The following is a 21,565-nucleotide window of genomic DNA, read 5'->3' as shown; positions in this document are numbered from 1 at the left end:
TTCATAATAACGTACCTATTGAAAACATCTACTTAACAATGTAAAAAGTAGCAGTGGTCCGACAGCCCTTGACCGTGTACCGAGCTACGAACAATGGCGATGATGGTGATGTATGCAGATCGGGTGCGAGCGACCCCCTCTCGTCTAGACTGTGCTAATAACTAACATAATAAGACTGCCGTATTCGAACTTCAAGATATTCACAACTTTCACAAGAGACGACACGTACTAGATCCATTCTAGATACGTTGTAGTTTAGACATCAACTAGTTCTCTTTTGCAGCGCAATTTGGGCAACCAATGTCACTTTTACGTTAGATAGAGTAAGATATCTATTAGATGTGAATTGGATCTCTAAGTCATATCCTGTGGAAATCGTTCAAAAGTATCTCCAGAATCGCGCAAATGTCAAATTTGACAGGTTAGATCTTAAACATATCATTATCGTATCTTGGTGATGTCTAAAAGATATCTAATAGATGTCTATTACAAAATCCGAATCGGGCCCATAGATGCATCTTGTAACTATTAAGTAACTTAAATAAGCTTTCTAAGCAGTTTTGACGAACATATCAAAACATCCCAAATCACATGACTCGCGTTAGACATTAGGTAAGTCACGAACTTACGTCACCTCAACTATGACCTGCATCGTCGTATTAACTAATACGAATGAACCAACGCAAGGTTTTTGCAATACTGTAATTACGGCGAAAATTTATGGTAGTTTTATCGATGCATTGCAGGCCTTCATTCATTTAAGTAGGTACCTATACTTAAGTACTTCTTCTAGTTACATGATAAATTTCCGAGAACATTTCTGCAATTTGTACATTGCTAGTTACATCGTATACCTACTCGTTCGACTTTCAAAGTATTTATTTTTTAATTTTCAGGAGCATGCTTCAAATATATCTTTTTCTTCTTAGTTACCTATTCAAGCAGAAAAGAAAAAAAGTTATCTGATTAATTAGTTATCAATTGCTAAATATAGATTGTAAGTAGACGGCCTAGGCTAGCGTTTCTCGAACTTTTAACCCAGCGTACCCCAGACGTCTGCGAACCACATGACGAAAAATGTTTTTTTTATTCCGTTTGGTATTTAAGAAAGTTATACTTTCGCGTACCACAGAACGTTTGAGAAGTCCTAGTCTAGACGAAGCTAATTATGTTATCTGATGAGAAAGTAAAAGGCTCTACTTACGTTCGCGCCAAACTGATGGAAATGTCAAGAATGAGCTCGCCCGCACTGGCGAAGTCCTCTGGCTTCCAGTCGCCTTTGGGCTGAGCGACCACTGCGGACAAGAGTTGAATTAAATTAACGGTACGGTCTTAAAAGGTACAGTCAGCTGCTGAGATACTCGTAATGTACCCCCTTTGGCCATAGGCCATCGTTGGAGTAAGTTAAGCGAAATATCTATAACTACTTCGGTTAATCTATCGGACTTTTATTTTTATTACGTATTTTTAAAAGTTATACAGAGGTTTTACTTACAAATTCGTTTCCGTGCGTCCAGGTAGGCTTGGTTAACAGCTTCATAGGTGATGCACGTGTGTTGACCCTCGTATCCACTGTAACAAACATGGGATTTAACATTTTTATCTATGAAATAAGTATGCATTTATTATCTTTCCCGCGGCAGATTTTTAATAAAGTGGATCCACAGCACAAACATCTTCCGTTCGAAAGTAGGAAATGTTACATATTTAGTAAAGCGAGACTGGGCAGCTGCGATAGACATTAGACACACAACACACTTAGTAATACAGTAAAATTATACATTTTGCGTTTGCGTCAAATCCGGTAGTTCTGATTTTTTGCAGGCTTGTTTATGATGTTGGCCCAATGAATAATCCAAGTTTGTGACCTCGAGCGCCGAACGCAACTTTGTCAAAAATCGAATAAACCGCATTTTTTTTAGATTTGGGCCATTATAACCCTAAAGTACTAGTTTTTGATAGTAACTTCCTAGGGCGTTTTTAAAGTAGACTAAATTTGCTACAGTAAAACACTAGAATTGTCTCTGTACGTCTAATATTTTCCGAGATAAAGCCTTTCATAATTTTATAATTTTACATTAGTTCTTAGCTATAATTTAAGGGTTAGGTAGGTAATTTATATGGAATTCATCTCCGCCACGTTCTACAAAATATTTATATTCCATAAAAAAATTTACGAGTGCCTATTTTGAAAAAAAAATATATTTTTATTGAAAATAAATATTTTGTAGAACGTGGCGGTGATGAATTCCATATAAATTACCTACCTAACCCTTAAATTATAGCTAAGAACTGATGTAAAATTATAAAATTTTGAAAGGCTTTATCTCGGAAAATATTAGATGTACAGAGATAATTCTAGTGTCGTATTGTAGCAAATTTAGTCTACTTTAAAAACGCCTTAGGAAGTTACTACCAAAAACTAGTACTTTAGGGTTATAATCGCCCAAATCTAAAAAAAATTGCGGTTTATTCGATTTTTGACAAAGTTGCGTTCGGCGCTCGAAGTCACAAACTTGGATTATTCATTGGGCCAACATCATAAACAAGCTTGTTAAAAACCAGAGCTACCGGATTTGACGCAAAATAGCCAAGTTACAAAATTCGACAAAGTTACTGGATTATAGGTAACTAATTTTGGCCTATTTGATGTCAAGAGGCATAAAGGTTTTGTTTAGTTAGTCTATAAATGTGGTATTCGTAAATAATACATGTACCTACGAGTATTCATCGCATGTTACTTTACTGTAAGTTTTGTGTGCATATTGAGAAGGTTCATCGTTACCGTAACAACATGTACGTTCACAGACATTATTAAAAGTCGCGATAAGTTAAAGGAGTTGTACCTAATAACTAAATTTCAATAGATACATAAACACTCGTTGGTAAATTATAACAAAGGTGAAAATTAATAAAAAACCCTATACCGACCGACAAAGGTGGCCAAGTCAAAATACTGAGCCTCTACCATCAGTTGGCAGAGTATTTTTCACTTACTTTCAGTGAATAAACGTGCCGTTTGTTACGTTTTACGTTTCTTTACGATATTACATATGTTCCTAACTTCACTCCACTCCAAACGATATTGTCCCTTTCGAACTATACTAAAAAAAGAGCAAGAATTATGATTTAATTAGTACGAGTAACGGTACTGGTTCATCCCATAAACATCACGTTTTTACCAATTTTGGTATGAATGGTATGCATCCTAGCCAGTGGCGTGCAGTGCATACAAAAAAAGGTAGGCACTAGGGTAGGCAGTCCATACAAAATGACCAAAAAAAAAGTTGCCGATTTTTATAGTTTGCGTTACATTCCTTCAAGAATGACTCTTCTAGAGCCCGATTTAAGTCTTATCTACACTGCACGCCACTGATCCTAGCTATATTATTTTCTGTGACATTCTTATTTATTTTCACGTGTACCGTAGTAGATCAAATGAAACAAACGTATCTGTATTTTTTTAGCGAAAATTAATATAAAGTAGGTACGAATCAATTTCGATTTCGCAACACGTTATTCGATTTAAGAGTGTAATATAAGTAATACCTGTTATTCATTTGATAGTCGTGATATTGATGACAAGTAAAATATCCTCCAAACATCTTAACTGCGTAAGAGCTACTGTCACAGGTGTATCTAGGGCACCGATATAAATACACGAGGTACGTATAACTGACAGGGAAGTATCAAAAACACTGAGGTTTCAGAATATGTCAATCATACGGGCAATTTAATCTTACCCGGAGTATAGACTTACGATAATTTGCCACATGTCTAGTAACTCTCTCTACTCGTAACATAAACTGTCTTTAGCTTGCTATGTGATAGCGATCTTCTTATGATTTGTTAGGTAAGACCACATGTTGAAATGATTAGATTTAGAACTAAGTTATTTAGATCTACTAGTAGGTGCTAATTTGTAAATGAAACTACTTATATTTAAATAGTTAGGTTTTGAAAATTAACCTACTAAATATCGGAATGTAACTACCACGGAAATAGCACGTTGATTGCACACTTACTATAATTATGGTTTCCATAAAAAAGCAGTGGGGAAACAGAGTCCCTTGACTTGACAATTATGGAAAATTAAATTATACAAAAAAAGTTGTCAATCACTAAAAACGCTTACAATTATAAAACTAGAGGCACCTGAAGCAAAACGCTGCCATCATGCAGTAACTTCAACCAAAAGCAAAATATAAAATTCTGTGCATATTTTTTATCGTATTACGGGGTTTCCGGCAATACCGTGGGATCAGACGACTCCGTAACAAAGTAACGACACTCGTTACGACATCTATAACAAAACCGTAACATCCGTGTCTTATCTAGATTGGATATCGCGATTTGAACCAAATCTTCTACTAAGTAAGTCGGTTAATCGGTTATTATATATATAGGTCCTTCATAGCTGTGACCTGAGGTCACCATCAGATATTTCGGGGCGGTTCTCAAAAATATCTGAACATGCTCTTTAACGCCTTGATAGAGGTTTGGTGGAACACCTTAGCCGCTCTAAGATATTAGATGTACGTAACTTTTCACTTCTTTTTGATTTAATTATAGCATGATCCGTACATCAATATCGTACACTTCAGGACGCTGCGCCACGGCAGTAAGTAGGAATAGCATGATAGTAATTCAATTTAAATTAAGATTTTTTAACACGGCGTAAAATGTACTTATACGTATAATTTATAATAAGGAGGGAAGTATATTTCAGGGTTCTCATTTTTATTTACGTAAGTATATTGTAATTAATAAGTAGGTAAACGGCTTTGAAAGTCGCTTGATCTGAGTATCTATATGTAATAACCTATTTAATAACTCCCGCGTTTAGGTTTTGACTCAGCAAATTTCAAGTTTAAACGGCCTGCTTTTACTGTTTGTTCCGCACTACGAATCAGTTGTTGATATTTTCCATTAACCCTAGAGTAATAATGACTGCTGTTTCTAGTGTTTGCTGGTCAAACGCCGCAAGAAGGTCAGCCCGGTAATGGCCCGGAGACCGTTATAACCATTCAAGAACATGTGAGCCGCTATGGTACACATACACAATACCTATGCTGAGATGGAACCGTATTGACAGCATATTGACTTTACACAAATGTTCATTTAGCAACTTTGGCTTACTAGGTATTTACATGAGAATGTCATTCTCATTATCTATGGGTTTTTGTTGCTGTAAGTGCATACGCTCATTGGAGTAACAATTGTTCAATACCTAGTCTATTGTTCAATACCTGTTGTTAAACATTTCTATTATCTATTTTTAAAGCGTATGCTTTCAAATTCTACCATGATTTCCAACTTGTGTCTTATGTTATCAGAAGGAGCATTTATTTCATCATTATCAGTTTCAATTTCATGGATTGAAAATATTCTTTATCAAGTAAGGCACTTTTGAATTGTACATTACAAACATCATCTTAAGCTACTGGGTCTTATTTTCCTTATCCTAGGACCAGGTGAGATTAATTACTATGTATAGTCTTTCTACTGCAAGAAATACTTGCATTGTGGATATGTGACGTGATTTGCAAGAAGCTGTTAACTCTGAAAAGCTTGCCCAGCAAATAAACCACGTCTTGCGTAGCTAAAGGTGACCCTTATTTTCTATTGTGTTTTCCTAGAGCTCGAAACTCAAATGTAAGTCAGGTACTTAGGACTTGATTTTACCCGGAACTGGAAATTTATCCTTTAATCTTAATATTTTGTGCATGTAGAAATTTCATACATCGACAAAATAAAAAATGATGGGATAAAAATTATAAACGATTTTGTATTATTTTGTACGATAACTGACACCTATTTATTATTTATGTTATTTAATATTTTTGCACAATAAAAATAAGTACAAATGGCGGACTTAATGCCTTAAGGCATTCTCTAACAGTCAACCATAGGAAAAAAACAGAAATTCTCGAATGTGGGTGCAATGAGAAAAATAATTCGGAAAACATAACAACTATAGGTACCTCAGCAATTTTGGACCTATGATGTAGGTTATTTTCGTAAATGACTCACGAAATATGAGTATAACTAATATGAACACAGATTTTGTTACTAGTACCGGCACTTAACACCAAGGTGTTAAGGAGCTCAGTGTTAAGTTGAAATGGTACCGTGAGCTGCCATGAATGAACCTCTACCTCTTCACCTTTACCCCGTTCGTCACTTATCTCCGGGAGGTTAAAGTTGACGATAACCACATTATTTGTTGTCATAGGGTAATGGTCTCGGTCTAACTGATGAAGTGTAAAATACCTAATTCGAAGTTTTGACTTATAAAATATGTATACCTATCTGGATGTCGAGAGGACACCTAACCATAGTAAGGTGGAGCAATAACAGAGGGTCGTTAATTGTGATGATCATACAAATACATACCCTTATATTGCATTTTATGCTTATTTCAAAATATATTATTAAATCATTATCATGAATATATTTAGAACATTCCCACTCTCATATTTTCTCTACTATTAATATGTACATATAGTTTACTTAGTCACGTGCGTCATCCCACGGAATTTACTTTAAAATAGGCATTAGGTACTTACTCTTCCGGTGATGCACAAATTCATAAAACACTGATGACAAAATGCAATATTATGTTATGATGACATTGAAGGAAACAACGCAGACTACTGTTACTTAACGAAGCTTACCCCATAACATTTTCCCAGTCTTTTTTAGTCCGCGGCGCAGGCTAGGCTTTTCAAATTTGATAGGTTACATGGTGAGGAGGATTACCGCACGGCGCCTCTTTACTTACTGTCTACGGCGCACCAGGGCGCCACGGCGCACAGTTTGGGAATCCCTGTTCTAAACAGTTAACGTAGCGTTAGCGAAAGGATTTTGAAAGTGAGCGTCCAAGTTGCTTAATATGATGCGTGAGACCGAGATGAAAGCAATTGTTGATACTGTACTTGCATTACAACATTTGTAGGTCAGTAATCTGTCTGGCGAGGCACGGAATAAGCTACCAAAGATCAGATAAACTGGTGGCGTAAAGCCTGAGCAATTTTATCTATTATGTCACGTAAAACAAAGACATTAAACCGAGACCGCGCTCTTGATGTTGTTTGAGATTAGGTAGGTAGTTAAATTTGAAACGGATTGAGACGAAGAGATTGAAACAAAAGACATTCTTTACAGTTTGTTATGCGTGTTATTACTTTAGTTTCGCACGCTTACGCACGATTTGTTTTGGCTGTTATATTACGTTGTCTGTATTATTCACACTTGTAGTTATATTCCCTTTAAGTATCTTGGTGTTAATAGTTGCATCAACACCCAAAAAGTTCACATTCTAGGTTTATAGGTCATTACAATATAGGTACCTACATATAATGTTCTTACATTAGGTATATTCAATTACGATACATAACCCTGTATTATAAATGTGCAGGTAAATAACTTGAAATATATGAATCGCGTCTGTTACAAATTTGTTACAAAAATATTAAAATAATATTTTTTTTACGATGTAATTTGTAGGTTCTATATTTATTAGTCTATACTTGTAAATGTGAAACAACTTATATGGATTCCACACGTCTATTTGTTGTATGATAATACATATACCTACATACTTATAAAATAATCTACTCATAAAAAAAATCTGGTGCAAAGTAAAGCTTTGGAAGCAAACGGTGCCAGGTAAGTGTGTCAAGTGCGCGCGCGTCGCATCGGCGTGACGCAACCGCGGCGGAGAAAGAACCCGCTCCGGCGCAGCGCAGGTGACATTGCACCCAACGGTAAGCTGCGTGGTCCAACCCACACAAATCTATTCTACTGTTCTCGAAACTAAGAACTAGACTGAGTTCAAAAATCGGTCGGTGTTCCGTTGGAAAGTGTCTGTGGGCCCAATTCGGATTTTGAAATAGACATCTATTAGATATCTTTTAGACATCACCAAGATACGATAATGATATGTTTAAGATCTAACCTGTCAAATTTGACATTTGCGCGATTCTGGAGATACTCTTGAACGATTTCCACAGGATATGACTTAGAGATCCAATTCACATCTAATAGATATGTTACTCTATCTAACGTAAAAGTGACATTGGTTGCCCGAATTCCGCTGCAAAAGAGAACTAGTTGATATCTAAACTATAACGTATCTAGAATGGATCTAGTACGTGTCGTCTCTTGTGAATATCTTGAAGTTCGAATACGGCAGTGTAGTTGTAATACTATAGAACAGCGAGTTGCTAGATTGCATGGACACATTATTAAATGAATTCATTCATAAAATGGCCATGCAATTTTGCGGCGGTGTACAAAGCAACATTTGAACCTACAATGCCTGAATCACTTTTATCTATAGGTCTGGCTGGCTGACTGTCGCTCTAGTTAAGGGCACGAATGAACGAATTTCGATCTGTTAGTGAGTTTGTTTATCCGTGTTGGGCATGGCAATAGCTTTCAGTGGTTTTGATAAATGAAAACTAACCTGTTTGATATCAAATTTCTTGTCATAAAAGTGTTTTTATATTTTGTTAAGAAATAAGTACGTCGATATTAAACTTTCGTGAGACATATTTTAAATTCACGCACGAGTTGCAGCCGCCGCGAGCACTCGAGCCTGAGGAAGGACCCCCGACGGGCCCGAAACATGTCGCCAATAGCGACTAAAAATTCAAGTGAGTGAAACCGTTGTCGTATAAACAATTTAAAATAAGTACGTACTGTCTAGACAGTAGTACCTAGATTCTATACTTGACTAGTTTACTCATAGCTTACTGTGTAAACTTTATCATCGATTAAGATGTTAAGCGATCGCTTGACAAGAATCTCGTCTTGTTGACACACTAATCGAACTACCAGTAGGTACTAGTTTTAAACAATTTACATTGACACTATTGTTACATGAAATTTGCATTGTACTACACTATTGTGATATTGACAACTGGTTGCTTAGTCGATTGTGATACGATAAGCGATCTAAAATGTAGGAATTCGTTCAAGTTCATTTCAAGTTATCGATTCACTTCGAGTAACTTATTGCCCGATTCGAACTATAAGATACGTCAATTAATAAATCTAGGAACGATATCTTCAAACAAAAACGTCACTTTTGACACTGACACATCTAATCATATCGTTTCTAGATCTATTAATTGATGTATATCAAAGTTCGAATCGGGCCGAAAGTTTTGATGGTTCATTGTTATCAGTATTTTGTATCTACTGTTTGATTCGAACTCGACTTGAATAAACAAAGGAAGGTCGTCGACGTTCAGAACGCCCTTTTTAGGGTTCCGTACCCAAAGGGTAAAAAAAGGGGTCCGTCTGTCTGTCCGCCCGTCCGTCTGTCTGTCTGTTACCAGGCTGTATCTCATGAACCGTGATAGCTAGGCAGTTGAAATTTTCATAGATGATGTATTTCTATATTGCCTCTTTAACAACAAATACTAAAAACAGAATATAATAAATATGTAAGTGGGGTTTCCATACAACAAATGTGATTATTTTACGTAATGGTACGGAACCCTGCGTGCGCAAGTACGACTCGCACTTGGCCGGTTTTTTTATTTTCTGGTCACTCTGACGGCATCTCTGTGCTCTTTAATCAACACTGTTTCTATTATGGTGCAGACTTATGCAATATTCGACATTATTAAGAAGTTGCTCATGAAAGTGAAGCATTTGTTAAAGGTCTTGTTACGTGTAAGTGTAGCTTCTTAGTTAGAAATGAGATAATGTTGCATTTACAAACTTTATTACATAATACTGCAATTAAACTGAAATACGCAGATGCAACTGTAAAATGAGACGTAGTTATGTAAGCAAGTACAATTAAATCCATTTAGTGGATCATAAAATGTTTAATTTTAAGATTTTCCTGTGTGTTTACTAAATATATAATAATATATCTCGCATATCCTATCTTCAGTTCGTTGATTAAATCACTGCGGTAATTTTTTGCCCCTCCTCGTCGTAATAAATAGTTAATAGAGTCAGACCAAGCTATGTTAGCAGCGAATTTGATAGCCCAGACCTTAGAGAATATAACCAAACGGAGTGGTCATTAACAGGCGTTCCCCTCTGTCGAAAATAGGCGGCCAATGGTCAACAACATGTCAACCACATGTATGGACTGACGTTTATCTGACATGGCAATTGTGACGTTACGCATACATTTGATGTTCGCAAAAAACGGCAGACTATTTTGTACCGAAAATTATAGACATGGCGTCTCCGTTTGGTTATATTCTCTAGCTAAGGCCCAGACGGTGAAAGTGTTAAGTAAATGTCATGATTTCATAGAAGTTTGACGTTTAAAATAACACTTGCACCGTGTGGGCTATCAAAATCGCTGCCAACTTAGCTTGGTCTGATTCTACCTACATGCTATGGATTCTACCGCTGATGTAAAAAGGGGTTAGGTAAGTAAATTTTTTGTGCATATCAGTCTATTGCAATCGAATATATTTCAAAATGAATGCTCTAATTTCAATGCAGTTGATCATATTGTAAAGCCAGTTTAAAGCTTTGCGTAACTATTTTTTGTATTGAGCAGACACAACTGCACAACAGTACTTCAATGTTTAGAAAAATGGAAAATATCACTGTCTCTGGTGAGACCCGAACTCGCGACTCCGGGATTGCAGTCCGTTCCTCTACACACTGACATACCAAGTATTACTTGTTGACAGCCAATATTTCCAATTCATCTGAGTTTGTATCTCGCCGTAGTTCTTTCCTGTTTTTCTTTATTAATCAAATGCATTTTCCACGTATTAGTACTCACAAGTTGCCTCGTAGCAGGTTGAGGCTGTAGTCAAAGGCGGAGGTGCGCCCCGGCCCGGACAGGTACAGCGCGCACTCGTTGTCGTCCGCCGCCGCCGAGAGTGGCGTCAGCGCCGATGTGTGGGCGCACCATAGCGCTAAAACTAGCGCCCTGTAACAAAAAAATGGTTATTAAAAAATCTTTTTAATATTTCATTAGTTAGATACAAAGATCCATTACCGCGTAGGAAAAAGAACACGACTTATGGTAACATTCCATTTCTAACCGCAGCTGCACTACCGGTACTGAACGCGTCGCTGTCATTGTCAATTTCCATAGTAAAATTGACAGTAGTGCAGCTGGCGTTGGAAATGGAATGTTAAAGTGACATTCCATTTCCAACTGCAGCTGCAATACTGTTGATTTTCTATGGAAATTGACAATGACAGCGACGCGTTTCCATAGTAAAATGAACACAGTATTGCAGCTGCAGTTGGAAATGGAATGTCACTCTTACCCTTATTCAAAAATGCGACGTCGCACAGGGCAAAGCAGGATACAACGAAGCAAAAGAAACATAACAGATAAAAATACCACCTTAATAATGAATGAATGGTTGGAGAGACCTAAAGTTGTAAGGCTTCGTGGAGGAGTTGGAGCGGTATTCAGATTATAAATCTGTCATGGTTGTTATGAATATAATAACTCAATAGCCAAAACCAATAAGAGCCGCCTAGCGACCTTAAGACCATATAATGATCGTGCACAGCACATACATAGTACCATCATTCATGTAATTTGACTTGATGGGTATTGAGTTGGAGTCATTCACAAATGTAAGACGTGAATCACATATTTAACAGCTGTTACAAATGTGATGTGTGTGGGCACGACATTCTTGTAATTTTTTGTATCTATGTTAGTTATGTATGCATACATTCGAAGGCTGTTAAGTTAGCTAATAAATACTGTATATTTATGAAATGAATGTTTCCGAGCTTACTACTGTTAAAAATAGACTACGAACTATGTTTAGACTTCACGCTGAATTGCTTGCTCTTAAAATAGATGAAATCGTAAAAGTGGTCACTGACGAGCCTTCCAATAGTCCAAATAGCGTGGCTGCAATCCAAAATCGGTCCGTGTATGTCAAAAACGTAGAATGTTTAATATTAGGAGTCCATTTGGAAGGCTCGTCAGTGGCCTGCTTAATAAACTCGACCATTCTGCAATGACAGTTTACAACGACTTAAACTCCGTTTTTTATCCCAATTAAATGCAATTTTTGTAATGTTACACGGTTACACCGACACCTGGCTCTGGCCGAAATGTCAAAATAAGACATTTATTGCTAATGGCTCACATCAAGCCGTCGGTTTAATCAGTAATGAGTTCAAGATCTTTCTGCATGGATATAGAGGCTATTCTTGCTAGACATAGATATGGTAGGTCCGTAAATGCGAACAACTTTTTATCTCGCACGCGTCAGAATCTAGATCAATCTATTGGTATAGGTATACGAGTATAGGTTTCAAAATCGGTCCACAACGTGTGTGTGTTCTTAAGTAAGTATAAGTAGAACACCTGTGCTCAGAGCTTGTGCTTATGCGCTGGTTTCGCAAGTCTGGAGCTTTTACCTAAGATCGTGGGTACCAATCATGCTGCTAACAGACCCATTAGGTTTAGTGACGCGGCCACTTATCTTTGTTTAACGATTGGGTGTGTACAAATACTATCGAGCTTGGCAATAGGTGATAGATAGTGTAAGCGTAACGTGTACGGAAATTTAGCTGACTAGGACTTGTGTGAAAAGGCGTACTGGTGCCATATAAATTAAAATTTATTCATTAATTTAAAATAATTTAACAATATCCAGGCTGGTATCGTTTATTATACGATGACTTCTTAGATTCTTATAACTATTTAGATTATCAAGGCATTTTTCAAATTGTAAGTAAGGTAGAGTCTGCATCTTCGGTTGTAAATAATATAAATGTAACTGTACCACACTGTACTTATACGCATGTGATTGGAATTCCACTAATGAAATTCTCGTCACGTAGTGACCGATCGTAAAGTTTTATTACCGTGTACCCCCTTAAAAGTAGTATTCTACTGGTACGATACGTTGAGAAATGGAGTGTTTATTTGATAAAATACATAACAATTACCAATTAAAATCCTTCGCTATAAAATTGATAAATGTTCGATAGTTTTAGTTGTTAATAAATTTACGATACAATAATAAATTCTTTTGTAGAGTAGGTAGATACCAAAAGTTAAGTTAACTTAAATAATTGGGTAGCACTGTATATGTATACCTACATATATCTAGAAAATATGATCATTGATCATAGGGCAATAACACACGTTATTATGTTAAAAGTAATTACATATATTATACCGAAACAAATTATCCAACTACATATAAAATTATTACTATGACTTAATACATACAAATTGACAATGTCAATTGCATAGTGTTGTGATAAATTGGTCGTTCATTATGTTTACTACGTTTGTATAAATATCAAGTAAACTAACATTGATATTAATCAATGTGTCGGCGCCGAGCGTAGCCTAACGAAGCAGTTTGCCTGAGAAAAGTAGCTATGTCCTTAGAAATATAAGCCAATTCGAGTTTTTAGATATTCGATCAGATTCCGATATGATACTGATCTGTCAGTGTCATATCGGAAACAGATCGAATAACTAAAAGTCGAATTGACCTGATAGACTATTTAGGGCTTTATTGGTACTTTACATTAAGTACTATATCTGAATAATGTTGGTAAATCACCTACTTAATTAAGATAATTTTGCAATAAAAAAGTGTAAAGTGGTATTTTTTTAAAACTCATAAGCAAGCATCATGCACAAAGAGCATCCTTAATAAACGTCGTCCAAAATTTAACATTATTAGAATTCAAACACAGGCATCGTCAAAGTATATAAAAGTTTGACAACTTTATTCCAATAAAAGTGACAACAATGGGTAGCGCCCAGTAGCGCCGAATAGTGGGATATTTACTTTATTTATCAATATAAAACTATCTAAGCTGAACAACGTATTTAGATAACGGCACATAAAGCCATTAATAGCCGCAAATTAGCGCCTTCGTTCGTACTTACATGACCTGCCATTTGCTTATCCCTAGCAAATTCGAACACTGACAAACTTTTGAATGCAACGGTAAAATCGCCTAGGAAGTTACTTGTAACTTGGTATTTAATCAAACCTAAATTTGCTTTCAATAACTGCTGTACGCGAATCATCTGACAATGAGTCATGGCTCTTCTCGCTTGAGGGTAATTTGAAGTCGCAATTAATTTCGAATTACGTTACATAACGGCCCAGTGACCGATCTGTTGCGTGAGCGCCGAATGTTGATGATCCGCGATGGACCTACGACCTGACCTATGATCTATATCGAACAGGGCCTCAATGGCACTTGTCCATTTACAGAATTTTGCTTCCAATTATTTTATGGCAGCATGGGCTAGCTTAGCACTTCAGAACTTGTTAAATAAAAGCTCTCCAAGAATCATCACGTTGGTTAAAAGAATCAGTTAAATAATAGAGCAACATGTTTTTCATGTTTTTTTTATAATTTCGCGCTATAGGAAATAAAAAAACTAGCTGTAGGGTAATAACTACGCAAAGTAACTTATGTTATATTATAATTGCAGCCACTTTAAAATGTATTGGAAGAACCATAATCTATTCGCATTTAAGATGTTAATGAAGAACACTAATACCTAGCCGCAAGGCAGAAAGTCCATAAATACGATGATACATTTTAAACTATTGCCGACTACTAACCTGACCAATAAAACTGTAAGTTATATTCTTTCTCAATACAAGTTTGATTTAGGAATCACCAAATTACACGCAGTTGTGCAATGAGTATTATTTTATTCTCACAGATGAATGTGCCAGTCACAGTTGCAGTAAATCATGTCGTGTTAGTCAATATGATATATAATACCTGTAAATCCCTTAATATCTTAGAGCATTTAGTAACTTGGAGATGTCATCGCTGTCATTTTCTTTATAAAACAGTCTGCCGATTTTTGCGGGGAATGGGACGTGAAATGTATTGCTATTTCTACATGATTTGTACGTAACGTACAAATAGCCATGTCAACCATACAAAAGTTTGCACAATTGTGCAAGTTTTCCAGCAGAGGGGTAAGCCGACTCCAGTTATTAAATGCTTAAAATATATAAAGTATCTTTATTTCGATCGTACCTAGTCCAACAAATCTCCTTGGCAATTCAACGGGGTAGCGCTGCATAGTAATTGTGACGTTTGGGCCGGCTACGGTCAGGGGTGAACTTTTAATTTTATTTTTACTAGACAAATCCTTTTGCTGATTTCATCATTTGCATGTATGTAGTTGATTTGCATCTACTTTTTATTACGAAACTTGCGTTGATAAACAAAAAGTATGAATTGTTATTTTTTGTCATATGAAATAAATATTTTATTTAAGTACGTGTTACGTACTTTATGGATTATGGCAGTTTAGTTAGCAGGATCGTCTGCAACTTTCTTCTTATGCAATGGTCACATGGTTGAAAGGCAGATTCCGCGGCCGCACCTTACTTGGACTCGTTGTGAACAGTAAAGCGGGCAATCTCCGCATCGTTGACCGACACAGGTTATATTTTTCTACAGAAGGTTCGTTTTATATAAGACGTATATAAAGTTATACGAACAATGGCATCAATAAGAAAATACAAAGGTGAAGTACGAGTAATAGCAAGATACAGTTTATTTCACATAGTCTTTGGGTACCTACCGGATATTTATACAAACGATTAATTAGGTCTTGTAGGGTACCTAACCATCATGATTGTAGAAAGTTAAATTTGCACTCACCTAAAAGTTAAAAATAGGAAAAAGTGTCGTTGTTTCACCTAAATACGACGGTGATCGATCAATTTATCAGTTACTGAGTGTGCAGGATTAGTCCTGCTCACGTCTCATGAATCACACTGTATTTACTGCGGCATATGTGTGTTCAATGATATACGGGTCGTTTTTACGACAATTCCACATTTTACGAATTGAGTAATTTTTATATCTACATACTTAATCTAACCTAACCTAACCCCGAAAAATACAGCCCGTTCAAAACAGGAAAGCTTTCGCAATGATGGGGTATGGGGATTGGGGTTGATCCCATACTAAAAGTTGCTCAGTATGACCTATATTCACAATTATGGCTAAAGGTTGAAAAAACACTCTGTATGTAAATTATAGAATATTAATATAAATTCAATACCTCAGGCTAATTTAGGTTAAGACTTATGATCATAATTTAACATTATTAATGTAACTTCTATTTAATTCGGTCCTTATGACCCTCTTCTTAAACAAGAAGTTTTACACATGTACATTTTAGGTCGCGCCAAATTTCGTACTAGCAGTAAGTGCGAGATCTGGTGGTCACAGTTCTGTGACGGTTAGGTTGAACCGCATGATTCTGGCGGTTGCGCAAGCGGTCAACAGTCGAGATGCGCGCGCGCCGCGTTGCGTCACGGCTGTCGTCAATTGTAAACAGTTAAGGCGATCACTTAATGTGGAAAAATATTGGAGCATAAGTGTCTTAACTGACAACAATATTACTGTATATCAGTGGTATTGGATATATTTCTTATTTTTTTTATTATTCGACATTTACTATGAAAAAATATTTTAACGCGACTGTTCCTTAGGTTTAAATTCCTTAAGGCACCTAAACTATATATATGATTACAACTCTAGGTGTCTAGAAATTTTGGTAATGGATTTATCTTAAATTTGTCGTTTTGAAACAAAAACGATCAATGCTATTTTAACGAAAATTTAGTGGGTAGTGAGTAGTGTCCCTGCTGCGAAGCCGATGGTCTCGGGATCGAGTCCAGTAAGGGCGTTTATTTGTGTGATAAACACAAATATTTGTTCCCGAGTCATAATGGTTGTTACAATTATGTTTATATAGTCGCCTAGTACCCAAGCTATGATTAGTTAGGGGCTAGGTCGATGTAAGATCGTCTGTGTAAGATGTCCCCAATATTTATTATTTATTTATATTTCTTATTTATTTTATTAATAAAATAATAAGTTTCTGTTGGCATGTAAAATTATGTACAGGTTTCTGTTGGTATGTATTAATTATTAATTTGTAGAATGTTCGCGGTTGCTTCTTATTTTAACAAACAAAATATTTCGTAACTAAGTATATACAACCTTAAACTAGTAACCTTGGTTTGTTAACTCGTGGCGGCTACTGTAATATTAATTCCTACAAAATATGCTTTTTAAGTAAACAGTTTCCAAACTGTTTTGTAGATTCAGCAATGTTGATTTTTCGCAAGGATTAAAACATGGAAATATTATGCAGTGTTGTGTTATGTTTAACTTTTAAACCAGTACAAAGAAAAATACTTTTGGTACCTAGCTCTGACGGCAGATAACCTAGCTGTAACTAATTGATCAAACTTCATATTCAGCTAGACCAAAGCATACGCGCAATTTAATTAGCGCAGCGTAAGACAAGTTAGGAATTGAATATTACTTATTCATATCAGTGATAATTAGGTATGAACGAAAATATTTAATAAGTTTTGGAAAATATACTACCTACACATACTATTTTCACGTAGTCCTAACATGTATAAATAAGTGTTTTTCTTACTATCCAGGAAAATCCATTAGAAGCTTTGATCATGAGCTACTTGTATACAGGCTAAAAAATAGAGGATTATACTGAGTAACTTTCACTACGAGACTAATCTCGAAATTACAAAAAAAAAATTGGCTGTTTCATACATTTTGGCTGGTGTATCTTCTATGGGAGGGTACATTTTTTCGCGATTTCGGGGTTGGTCTCATAGTAAAAGTTGCTCAGTATAATCCCGAAACCTCCCTGGCAACGGGAGCTACTTACTGGCACTTATTTTTTGGTCATTCTGTATACGTTGAAAGTGCATTATTGCTAAACATTCGTATTCAAGTGAATATACGGCCAGATTTATAAGTTCGCCTACTAAAGCTTCCTTTCACGTCGTAAATCTAGAGTGGATTAGTCCTAATAATTAATGCCGGCTAGAGCAATGCCGATTGCATCCTTCGAGCGTTGCAAACAACTTGCAGCTATTGCAATTAGATTGGTGAAGTAAATATATTATAACAAAATATCTTGCTTTAATAATTTCAACATTGTGTTAACCCTTTATAAGGCTTATGTCAGGAATTATGCAAATATGAACCCTATCCCTTCAAGTTAAAGTTCAAAATTAGGTGGGAAATATATTCCCTCTGCCTTATAAAGGCTTAAAAATAATGCGCACTTGAGCAATCATCATTATATTTTTGCATTAAATTGTTTATTGTTTATATTTCATATAATATAATATAATAACACTAGAGCTTTGGTCTGATACGCATAAACATCATATTATCATTCATTTGCGTATGGTTCAAGAATGACGCTAATAATATTCACCCCTTTTGTTTAGTTAATTTTTAATATCATGCAATTCCAATCACTTTCAGATGCTATTTGAATGACTTTTGACGCAAACATTATCCCTCTCAACGTCAAGGCCACACTTACAATGAAATTAGTTTTTTTTCGAAGAATTAATTCCCAGCTAGCTGGGACTGAGCAAGTCTAAATTGTAAAAAAATGGCCGCCATTTTGAATTTCTGTATTTTTGGTAAAATCATGTCAAAAATCCGAAAACACCTTTTCACCAGTGTCTGATCCACTAAACCCTGCTAGTAGTGTCATTGTGATTGATGGAGGGTTCCATCTACATCGAGTGGTTCGTCCATCCAAGGAAAAAATGATCTCCTAACGTTCCCAAAATGTACGACCAAATGAAAATATCAAAACGATTTCCAGCTTGCTGGGAAATATTCGTTTAAACAAGAATCGACGATTTTAAATAATTTTTAGCCAAACGCATGGAATAACAGTTGCCTAGCAAAATTTTTGACACAAAACATTTATATATACATATATATATATATGTATCAGAAAATAATTACTCGTAGTTAAGATATTCTCAAAATTCCTAAAAATTAACAATCAAAATGTATCCGATTTTTGATTAATCTTAGCTGTTGTAGTCGCTAGACTATTTAAGTAATTTATTAAACAAAATTTACATACTTAATATGTAAACTATGCAAATTAAAACAGTAACACTAACATACTGCGGAAATTAGACGGACGGATTCAAGCGTTGCCTCTATTAAATTCTAAAAATAAATTGGTGCATAACTTTCACAATTTACAATATAATTATAATAACTGCTATAGTACCGGTATATTTATAAACCGAAACGTAATTTTTACACACCGTACAAGAAGGTTTAGTAATTTTATTAAAATATTAATTTAAGTTTCGTTAATATTACAATGTAACGCTATGCCATAGTTGTTTATAATTAAAATTTAAATTATAAGTCATAATTAGCTTTTAATTATCAATTAGAAACTCTGAAACATTTTTATTTAAATGAGTAAAGCTACGCGCTACGCTCCGTAGCAGCGGCGCGCGTAGACCCTGTGCATGTGTGCGTGACTTCACTCTATACGTACGATAGACTTCAACGAGAGAGTGAATGTACATTTACAAAATATTTAAAATTTTCTTATTTTGTACTACTACTTCTATCACTTTTATCAAGACGTATACATTAGAATTTAATTGTTTAAATTAATTTCATAATAATGAGTCAAATTAAAATTCCGATAAATCTTAATCATAATCTACTTTGAAATATAAAAATCATATAAGGTGTATTCGGGTAATACCGAATGTCTGATAATTCCGAAATTCAGATGAATATCACCCTTAATTCCATCATAATAACAGTCTCATTTCGGAATTATCCGACAGTTTTCGACATTCGGAATTACCAAATAATAAATTAGTATTGTAAGAAATAAAATAAACTGCAATAAATCAAAGTAACAAAAATATAAAATTACCTTGTTATCATTCTCGTATCCCACACTCGCCACATTATCTTGAGCACAACACTATCTTATCTGGCATGGATCACTCCAGTTCACAAAACGAATTAAAAATAAATTTTAATTGTTATATTCGCGATTCGTGCTTCGTGCGGTGCGCCGGTCACAGCACTGATCGACTCGGGCTCTCGGCGCGCGTGGAAGGCTCGTGAAAGTGGCGACCCCCAGCCGGCGAGTCCCAACCCTCGGTTGCTTCCGTTTGTGACGTTTTGGAAGCTTCGCGCTCGACCTTCACTTGTGCCGAAAGACGACGAGCGTTACGGTTAGGCAAGATTTTGTTACATAGCTTCCTTGCTAAGTAATATAATAATTGTAAATCTAATTCCGTGAATTCTTATACATTGTTTATTATCAATGTCTAGTATGATCGCGCAATTTGTATTTGTAAAATAATTGTCAGACTTCATTCGTGACTCGTACGTGGTGTCAGATTAAAAAAATCGTTATACCTATCACGATAGCATAGTCTATAAAACAATACAGTCATTTGACGAAGCCGTCTAGACAGGGCAATTGGCAGGGTGGGTCGCGCTCACCCAAGCTGCATATATCGTTAATTCGTCACTGTTAACTAGTAGCTCGGTACTACAGCGTAGCGTGTCTTATTTGAAATGTTTGGCACGTTTGTGTTATTGTTTAAAAGTCTGTGACAACCTTACCGTCTTCTTGTGCGGTGTCGGCATTTGCGCAAACATCAAAGGCAACGGTCCACTGTTACTTTTTACACTGTGACGATAGGTTGATAAACGCATCTAATTGATAAACAAATATCATCTACACTGATTTAAACTTTCACGATTATTAAACATTATCAAACTGCACAACGGGACTTAACTCCCAAACAAACAACTCAAACTGACAAACAAGATCAAGTGGGTTAGTTCGGAAAACTCGCGCTGCTAGAAGATGTTGATGTCAACTTGAGCCAGTCTTCTCCGAGACCACGGGGACAACGCCGTCCTCGAAACGTCGGAGGTAAATCTTAAAACTTAAATACGCGATTAAGTCCCGTTGTGCAGTTTGATAATAAATATCATCTACTCGTACTGTTACGTCACGAGTACCTAAGTATATATTCGTCACCTACCTGGTCCACAATCTGTAAGAGCGTACCTTAATACATATTAGTTATATGCTAACTTCCTCGTATTCTTTATTGTGCTATAAAATGCGTCATACTTTTAAAACAGCTATTTATTAGGTGTGGATTTTTACATAACTTAAAAATTACCAGACGTTCTGTAACTCTGTATACGAGATTTCAAAACTCCCAGAATGTTAATATTGCTAAGTAACTTATACGTTGTTAATTGCCACTCTTTTCTGTATTTACATTTTGACCCAAGGATGTCGTCGTATCAATCTTATTCGTCCATCAAACTCAAAATTAAAAACGTTACCGTAAGATTAATCCTAAAATGAGTGCCATTAAATGTTGCACTAGTTTCTCAAATTAAAAAATGTGACCTTACATCTATCTAATTCGCAACCTTAGGCGAAAGCAAAAAGGATCGATGAGGCTCGTCAATTAGATGCTTTATCTGATTTTGCAAGCAGTAATGCAACGTCCGCCGTGACGCAATGAATGCAGTGAGCGAAGAGCATTTTAATATTCGGCACCTCTGATGTAGGGTAGGATGCAACAGTTAAGGAGCAAGGCACACTGCGAGATGCGTATGCTGTTCGCGTTTCCAATCTTGCACTGTTAAATTCCCCTACATACGACTAGATCGTGTCATTCACGATGACGCTCAGATTTGTCAAATCTAACCTTTA

General features: G+C 35.9%; 1 protein-coding gene across 1 annotated transcript in view; it reads right to left on the bottom strand.

Annotated features, from left to right (window-relative positions):
• Positions 1-19,954, bottom strand: part of LOC134674647 (peroxidase) — a 40,472-nt gene extending 20,518 nt beyond the window's left edge. The window contains exons 1-4 of the mRNA XM_063532772.1: positions 19,745-19,954; positions 10,772-10,921; positions 1,496-1,572; positions 1,205-1,295 (exon numbers count right to left, since the gene is read on the bottom strand). Coding sequence (XP_063388842.1) covers positions 1,205-1,295; positions 1,496-1,572; positions 10,772-10,921; positions 19,745-19,779 — 353 coding nt within the window. The 5' untranslated portion in view covers positions 19,780-19,954. The remainder of the gene's footprint in view (positions 1-1,204; positions 1,296-1,495; positions 1,573-10,771; positions 10,922-19,744) is intronic.
• Positions 19,955-21,565: the final 1,611 nt, after the last annotated feature.

This window comes from Cydia fagiglandana, chromosome 2, assembly GCF_963556715.1.
Source record: "Cydia fagiglandana chromosome 2, ilCydFagi1.1, whole genome shotgun sequence".
In the NCBI taxonomy this organism is placed as follows: Eukaryota; Metazoa; Arthropoda; class Insecta; order Lepidoptera; family Tortricidae; genus Cydia; species Cydia fagiglandana.
Note: the sequence above shows the minus strand (reverse complement) of the source record. Positions and strands in the feature narration are given on the sequence as shown.